This window comes from Tuber melanosporum (assembly GCF_000151645.1).
Source record: "Tuber melanosporum whole genome shotgun sequence assembly, scaffold_75, strain Mel28".
Classification (NCBI taxonomy): Eukaryota; Fungi; Ascomycota; class Pezizomycetes; order Pezizales; family Tuberaceae; genus Tuber; species Tuber melanosporum.
In genome coordinates this window covers 273,525-282,650 of record NW_003299123.1, presented here as the reverse complement: position 1 = coordinate 282,650, position 9,126 = coordinate 273,525, and the positions used below count along the sequence as shown (strand labels likewise).

The 9,126-nt window shown below is 47.6% G+C and overlaps 1 protein-coding gene; it reads right to left on the bottom strand.

Moving 5' to 3' along the window:
* Positions 1 to 1,306: 1,306 nt before the first annotated feature.
* On the bottom strand, positions 1,307 to 4,365 carry GSTUM_00010804001 (uncharacterized protein). XM_002841524.2 has 2 exons: positions 3,600 to 4,365; positions 1,307 to 3,383 (listed from the first exon to the last, which is right to left on the bottom strand). The coding sequence occupies exons 1-2, from the start codon at positions 3,654 to 3,656 to the stop codon at positions 2,649 to 2,651; spliced, it is 792 nt and encodes a 263-aa protein (XP_002841570.1). The 5' UTR covers positions 3,657 to 4,365; the 3' UTR covers positions 1,307 to 2,648.
* Positions 4,366 to 9,126: the final 4,761 nt, after the last annotated feature.

The window sequence follows — 9,126 nt, the reverse complement described above, 5'->3', positions numbered from 1 at the left end:
CTTGATACTTTTCGCACCAAACAGATGGAAATCCTTCGACTTCCTCTAGATCGAAAACCGCAAGTCCCCTTTTGTACCACCCAGAGCAAAAAGCGGAAGCCATCCAAAATGCCCCCCCACTTCATTCCTAACCTTACCGGTACTCGAGTAGAATACCTACCGTTACCGTAGCATACCGATATGATACAAGTATTGTACCCCCCCTCCTTCCCCGTGACCCTCACAACCGAAAAGGGTCAAAACCCTTCTATGATACAAAAAAAAAAAAAAAAAAAAAAAAAACTCAGGAACCCTGAACCCCCCCCCCTTCCTACCTGTACGAGTACGCACCAATAACTCGGTGCCGCCGCCATAAACAAAACAAAAAAATCCTTCACAGAAAAAAAATCCAACCACCCACCCCACCACCCCACTTCCAATTCAATCCAATCCAGATAAATTAGATAGATGAAGTGAAATGAAATAAAATACCGCAATCCCTACAACCCAAATAAACAAAGCCCCAACCTGTCAAATTCGAACTTGATGACTGAACTGCGCAAACGCCCGACCAGTCAGGAATGAGGTACGCGCATAACGCACACGCAATAATAAGTGGGCGGGCGAACCAAAGGGGGCGGCGGTTCTTGAGGAGGGAGAGAGAGAGAAGGGAAGAGGGTGAGAGAAGTGGGAGATGGAGAATTCGACCCGTCTCGAGCTGCGCAAGAGGGGGAGAGAGATAGAGAGGGTGTGGTTGCACAGTCATCCCCCCCTCTCCCTCTCTCTCTCCATTCCTTCTTACCCACCGCGCGAGTACTCGAGTACGGTGGTCCACAGTTTATCTATCATAACAGGGGGGCAAGGGTGAAATTGATCCTCTTCTTGAAAAAAACAAAAACAGAAACAAAAACAAACAAAATACAGGAATTGTATCACATCACCTTTTCACCCCCTAACCACGGCGGTCTGAACGAGACGAGACTAGACGAGGATTACTTGCAAGAACGTGCGCCTATCTATCGAGCTGTCATATTACGAAATCCAGCATAAGGGTGGGTGGTGGTGGTGGCTGGATTCACGGATGACGTTTTGTACTCGAGTAGGCGGAGTGCGTGAGCTATCGCGCTGCATAGTACTCGAGTATAGCTAGGGGGCTGGCTGTGAGGCTGAAGGATTAACCCCACTGGCTATCGTCCCCCGGGGCTGGCCAGTCTACTCGTAGTGAATGGGTGGGGAGCAGCGGGGTAATTCACCACCACTTTCTCCCGGGTCTCAATCTCATGCTATCATCTATCATCATAACTGTGCTGCGCATTCAGTGACAAGGTTGAAAAAGGCATAAAATAATCTTCACATTAACGATTAAACTGGGCTGCAGAACATTACATACCTACGGTACATACAATAAAACAGAGGAGTAGAATACATCTTGGAGATACTAATACTGACCAAAGAAATGAATCAAGCAGAGAGAGAAATCATTTCCACAGAAAAATAGAAAGTGGGGAAAGAGGGGTGAGGGGCTGAGGGGTGAGTTCTTTTTTGGACAAAAACAGACGCGTGGCATGAACAAATTTGCGTAGATAGATACTGTAGACAAAAAGACAAAGGAAATATAGGAAATATTATAGGAAATAATAATAAAAATATTACATTAGACTTTGGGACACAAGGAAATCGTTCCTACTCTTTCTCTCCCCCTCTCCCTCGTCTCGCCTCGACGACGATGACGATAATAGTAATAGCAGGGCTAGCCAGCCAGCCTGTGACAGTGATTTTGTTTTGCCATGTTGCAAATTCGTGTTCGTTTCCTACCACTGCACCTCCTTCCTTCCATCCTGCTCCCGCATCGCTGTAACAGTGTATCTGTATTGCATCGTGCAATTCCGAGTGTTTCCTACCACTGCATCCCCCATCCATCCATTCATTCCTTTCATATATCCCGCCCTCCCCGCCGAACCAACCAATCAAAGGCCAGCTAAAAGAAATAAAAAAGAAAAAGAAAAAAAGGGTATCTCAGAAATAACAAAATTCAAAACAATTCCACCCAAACCTGTAATTTTTTTTCCCAATCCATTCCCATATGCATGCTAGAGATTTTTTTTCAAGTGAACCCCAATATGCAGATGAATCCGAAGAAAGAAAAAAAATAAAAGATCCCAAAATGAAATAAAAATGATAAAACAAGAAACTTTTTCCCTAAATACTGTTGAAGAAAGAACCCGAAAACCCAGAACCCGACAGAATCGAGAAAAACAAAAACCCTGTACAACATGAATGGATCCGTGGAACAAGATATGAGAAACTAAAAGTACAGACCAATTGCTTTTGAAGGGAAAAATAAAAGATGCCATGCCCCTACCTAAACCGAAGGAGAATGAACAAGATTAAACCGATAACAAAAAAAAAAAAAAAAAAAACAGGGTATACAAAGACAAAAGGTAGAAGGGCAAAAAATTAATAAAAAATGAGTAGAGTAAAAGCGACAAGAATAATAGGGGGTATATCAAAAGGGAGATGGAAAAACGCCGAAATCTAAAAGGAATTCAAAGCCGCCCCGCCAAAACAAAAAACTTTTTGCGTTCCATTGTGGTCGTCCCCAACGAGAGAATAATCGAGAGAACGCCCGCCGAAACCCTTCTTCGGATTGGTTCGTACTGTCGTCCGTCCTAAGCATCTGGACGACGGAGGATATCCTCGCAGTTGACCTCAAAACGTTGGCACCACATGACCATACCCCGCATCAATCTCTCGGTGCGCTCCCACTCCTTGACGCCATTAAACATGGCATCGACAAACTCGGCTCCGGACTTCTTGCCCATCTGAACCGTCTTGCCTTCCTCTGGACGTGGCGAGGCGACTCCACGAGCCCCCCTCCACATGTACTCCTCACAAGCCTTGAGGAGATCCTTTAACTTAGACCAAAGCCTCTCGCCGCTCTCCATGAAATCATCCAAAATCTCGCGGTTCTCCTTCGCCTTAATCTGATGATAGAACTCTCTCGATCTCTTCAACTTGGAGCTCAACTCAATCAACAACCCCCAAAGTCCACCTGCAGTCTTGGTAGCATCGTGAGACCTTCCATGGTGGTATTTAGTCCAGTTGAAGATCCATTCGCCCAAAGAGCTGGCATCAAAGACGGACCCTAAAAGTATAACGGGCCTCTCATTGGGGTCCCAGTTTTTCAGGGAGTAGTCGGCCGGGATCCCGAGAGAGGCTGCCTTTCTACGAATCTCATCGGCATCGATGGCGGCAGGGTCAGTGTTTGACCTCGAGGGCATGGAAGGCTTGGTAGAGCGGGGAGAAGGCTCAGACCAAGTGGCCTCACGTCTGTGAGAGTGAACTCGTGACCTAGTTCGTTCACGAGGTGGGGGGGATTGAGGGCCAGGGGTAGGAGCAGGGAACTGTTCATGGTGAGAGTATGCATTAGTACCGGAATAAGTATTGTGATCATTCTTATATGAACGACTAGAATGACGGCTAGCTTCACGACGGGAGGTATTCCTATATCGACGAGACTCTTTACGGGGTGTGGAATCCTGAGAGCAGGAATGAGGATGAGGAGAAGGGTAATAGGAACGATAATAATGGGAGTAATGAAGAAATTCGGGGCGACTTACGTATTCGGGCTGCTGTTGCGTGAAGCCGCCTGGTACGTAAGAGTAGAGGTTGGGCATGTTGTGATGAGCGTGAGATGAGGGGGGAGGGGTGTGCACAGGGGTGTGCATGTACGGGGCGCCTCTGTATTGCACACCCGGACGGGGGGAAGCAGTGTTATACTGTTCATGAGAAAACTCAGCGTGCTCATGGCCAGATCGCCTGGAAGATGATGGCCGCTTGGCACTGCCATACTCGGAGGGACCCATGTATTCGGGATGCTGGGAACTCCTGCGTCTGCTCGAACCAGGGGTTCGTGGTGAGGCGGCCGGTGTCGGGATAGATGCACCAAAACCCTCTCGGTAGAAATTTGATCCCGAATGCATACCAGGTGGAGGGCTACTGTAACCGTATCCTGGCGGGTAGAATGGACTTGCGAAGGATGATTGCTCGAATTGTTGCATGCTGCTGTTCTCGTATCAACTTGTACAGTTGTTGTTCTTTTCTCGGTATATAACGTGGGATAAGCGATGGTAGAGGCGTCTTGAATGTTTCTTCAGGACGCTTTAGTCAGAGGGGGTAGGTGTTTGGATCTTTTCCCGTATCTCTAACATGTAAGTAAAGCAAGTAGTAGCAGCGATGGCTGGGAGGATATCAATTGTTTATAAGGAGGTTGAGGACTAAGCGATCCAACTTGGAAGCGAGGTCTCTCGGTTACGTGGATGTAGCGTGCAAAATGTCGCGAATAGCGAGCCTTGGGAATGCACGATGATGGAAGTTGTGAGTAACGGACTCGATGGGGGAGAAAGAGAGAAAAGAAGAAAGCGCGGGACTTCGGGGGGGTCGGTGGGTAATTATAAAGTAAAACTGCAGGCCGTCATCTCCAGGGAAAGAGGGTGTGATTGGGGGTCACGAAGAATTTGAAATCAGGTCAAGCCAATCACTCATTATTTCCTCCTCAAGAGAACAGGGAAGAGGAAGACCAGGGCCAGGACGCTCGAGTCTCACTGCCGCACACACACCAGAGAGGAGCAGCGACTCATACTCGAGTAGCAGGAAAAGCAAATCCCAGCACCCCCCGAGGGGCAAAATTTGCACAGACGCATACCCACTCACACGCCTTCCCACACAACCATGCCCATCACTGAGCGAGCACAGTGGACTCTTGCCCCCTTTCACACCTCCCCTGCAAGAGTACCATCCTAACTTACAATATCTCCTTGCCAGAGTAGGTGTGACTATGTACGAGTACTCGAGTACAAGTACTCAAGGGCCCACACACCGGTGGTGTGTGGGTGTATGAGGAATTTGGTCCCTGTATTGGTGTGTTGCTTTACGCTTTGATTCCGAATGTGCAATCTTCCTGCCAAAACAAGTCGGCGGAACGCTATGGATAAGGCAAGGAGCAAGGGAACACTCTCCCCCTCTCTACCCCTTCCTCATGTCCCTCGCTGTTTTCAATCCACCAGTGCCGGCCCAGGCACGGCGGAACGGTAGGTGATCTAGCATAGCTAAGGTACCCGTCCGGTAACATTACGGTACCGTATTCCATTGCGTCTGTCTGGTGCACAAAAAAAGAGGGGAGCGACGTCTCCTGCCCTGCTGCTCCTCTCTCCTTCATGCTCCCACCAAATGATACTTCAGCACTCGAATAACTCACATACCTAAAAATGGGCATATGCTACGCCCACCCGCAACTGACCAATACTCGAGTACACTTACTCGGTTTACAGCCGGGCAGCCTCCCTCGCCCACCACCTCACTGCCATACTTGCACAGTAAGAGACGAATAAAAATATCATCACAGTTCACGCTATGATTAGAAACCGCAATTTACCACGAGCAAAACTATCCGAGTGCTGTTTGTCAGCTCATCTTCACCTTCCTCCGCCCTTCCCTTCCCCAGCGGAGATTTTACGGCTTCGTTCATCCTATCGTATGGTTATTCCTTCGAATGGTGACAGCGTATCATACCATACCTATCCCACCCTAACCTACCAGGAAGGCCACATTGCATTTTTCAGCGGAAAGCTACTTTCCAGCTCTCGCCCCTTCCAGTTCCTACCGGTAAATTCTCTTTCTTTCATTCGCTGGCTCTCACACACTTTTTTTTCCTCCCCCTTTATTCCTCTCCGCCCGCCCCCCCCCCCGCTCCCTCTACACCCACACCCGCCGTTGCGATGCGCTTGGTGGACAGCTTTCTCAGCTGGATAGCCGCCCCTCCTGATTCTGATCTCGTTGACGCTCCGCTTGACTACACTATACCAGTAGCAGCCTTTCATGCCGATAACCGGCCCTCGCAAAAGGGAATAGACGGGATACGATAACCAATTCCCACGAGTACAATAATTCGTTCATCGAACCCAACTCAATTCAGCACTGCGGTCGTCGAGTGACCTTACTTACGGCACTCCACACGCAAACTCTCAAAACCCACTGGTTGGGATATTGTAAAATGAACTAATTTTAAATAGGTGCAAAATTTTGTCGCCAAGGATGACCCTCCAACCAACTCCCTTTTCTAGCGCGTTTCTCAAGGTTTCCCCTTCCTGTTCAAAGTGGGCATGGTCCAGTAACACAGCTCCCGCCATGCTTTGGGCGCAAAAAGAAGGGATCGGTAACCGTTGGGGAACCTCCGTGCGCTTATCACACTAGAGAGAGGAAAAAAGGGAAAAAAACCACTTCCCACTTGCTCGCCGCTCGCCCCTTTTCCAAACAGCCGGGTCCGGAAATGAATTCTCGGAGAAGAAAAGAAAAAAACAACCCGCTGAGACCTCATAAACGAGACCTTCCTTACAAGTGCCCACCTCCTCTTTCGTCATGCTGACTCCCAATGCTTTCTCTTCCCAACAATACTCGTACCGTTTCTTAAACTCCCACTTGTAACCTCACCAGAGTTACCGCACCCCATCCATTGCCTATTTGGCCCATCAGCAATCTGGAAAAAGGGAATTTTAACCCTTGTGAGCCGCACAAATTGCAAGCCCTGTTTGATATGTTTATATTTTCTTCTTCATCACACTCTCACAAAGTTTCCGAATCACACAAATCACCCACATATGCCTCCATCGAAGCGAAAAAAAGTCCGTGTGTACGCCAGGATGGAAGGAAGGAAAGGATGATACTGGTACGAATGGAAGGGGGTGGTGGTGTCCGAGTGACTGCTAAAAGACCACGGTGAAAATTTTTCCACTTTGTGTCCCACTTGAGTCATTTACTCATTTATTTCTATTTCGCTTTCTCTTGATTTTTTTTTCCCCTCCCATCTTCGAACTGAGTTCCATCGGGAGGTGTTGGGTGGATCGTGTAACCTATTATTACCCTTGTGTGAGACTGGGAAGAAAAAAGTCCTCTCTGCTTTGATCGCTTTGTGTAATTCATGGATACCGGCGTATTTTAGGATCGTATCAAAATGTCACAAAAAAAAGTTCAAGCATAATCTCTGTGGGCGTCTTTTATAATACTCGTATGAGAAATTTGAAATGCGCAACGACGTACTCCAATGATAACAATCAAAAAAAAAAAAAAAACCTTTTCATCACCATGACGACGAAAAAGTCTGCCTATACATCCATCTGTGGAAGGGGTGGTGATAATCGTCGGTAACGATAGCGGTAGTCTAGCTAGCTCACACAATTCAATTCATTGCCGCGGTTCCTTATCCAAAATCAGGACAACTCAGAAAGTTAGGCTAATCGTACTGTACTTGCTCGAGATACTTACGGTACGTATTTACTCGCACCATGGTCAACCAAGCTGTACGAGTACGGGGTCCATTTATTTATCGGTTGTATGGGAGATATTGGGCCATTTGTGCATGCAACCCATAGCTTCCGGATTCTGCCTACTTGAGTACATACGGGAAATCCACCTACCTGGGCTGATTGGTGCGCAAATTGTTTGGTACAGTACAACACCACCGAAAAGGCCCGCTGAGGTACTTTGTAACCGTGGATCGTACCGGTATTTCCATTCTGTCGGTTGGATGCTTCTGACAAAGGTATTATTATTTTCACTCGCGCTCTGCTAGTACTAGTACAGTACCGTCTCCTCCTCCACCTCTCTCCGACATCTGAGCCAGCTTAACCCACAATACTGTTGAACTGATTCCCTTCCATTCCACCCTTCTTTTCCTCCACTGACCGACCGACCGGACAGGTCACCATGTTACAGCCTCAAACAGCTAAACCCAAACCCTCACTCACCCAGAACCCTAACTTATTCCCTATTCCAGAGCACTGCAACCGAGTGCTGAGGACTTCCTTGCATTCCTCTAGAGGCACCTCTGAGCGCTCGAGTTCGATGCATACTTGCCTTTGCATAATTACCTTGCAGGTGGAACAGCGTATCAAAGTTTCCTCCTGCCATCCTCGATGGTATCCGTGCGCGCCCGTAGGTCAATGGGTACAGTATGGGACTGTTGCATCATGGGTGTATCTGTAGAGTAGACAGGTTAACCCACCTCCTGCTCTTGAGCGCTCGATATAAAGTACCGACCGGTACAAGGAATGCATTGGTACTGCAGGCAGGGAGGTATGTAGGTCACAATCAATTGGCCTGAGGAGAGATAAAGGGGGGGGGTGTTGCTGCACCTTCAAGAATTACATGTGCGACAGACAGAGAAAGTGGAGGTCTTTTTCCCTCTTTCTTCTCCCACCCTCACGTTTTTGCCATTTCACGGGCAACGAGACTGAGTATCATCCGGTAACTCGTACTTTGCTGAAAAAAAGAGATCGACATGTTTGCCTGTTCGTCCTTTGTTACGGCAATAAGGTGAGAAGGCATCTATCCATTCATTCTGACCCCCGCGACACTGATACGAGCACCCTGCACACTAGGGCATTTGCTGGCTGGCTTGCTTACATTTACGCTGGTTTGTTCGTGTCCTTTCCTTCCTCTCGTTCGTGTTTTTCCCATCCCATCCATCTATCTCTAAAATATTTGCCCTCCCCCCGCAAAAGGTCCAGTTCTTTTCACTGTGGTATGATACTGTATAAAAATTTTTTCCTTCCCTTACAAAAATTTTCAGGTGAAGAAAGGGCAGAGATATCTTATCGGAGGCTGTGGGTTAGCTGATACGTATACATCATAGTGCATAATTTTTGTGCGTTGTTCTGTGGGTACACCTTTTGGATATGATGCACAACTGTTGTACCCACCAGTAATGAGGGTTTTTCTCAAAAAAATGAAAAATCCGGTACCAGGGCACACTGCTTTCACAGGGAGCGTAGCTTATTCAATTCTGTGGAGTGTGGGGGAGAGGGGTCCTGTCCCGCCCTGCAACTCTATTGGCTCGCGTGAGGAGTGGCGCCGTAGGTTTGAACTCTGACGTGGTTGATCCGCACGAATATCTTGGGTTGTCATTTTTTTCATTTTCATTTTCCTTTCTTTTTATTTTATTCGCTTTGCCTTCTTCAATTCCTGTTTTTTTTTTTTTTTTTGGTCCTATCAATTGAGTGGATCTCATGTAGGGAAACGCGATGATGGAGGCTTTTGCGATGGTGAGGCTTTTGCGATGAAGGAGGGGGGGGGCTTGTGGATCCTATGAAA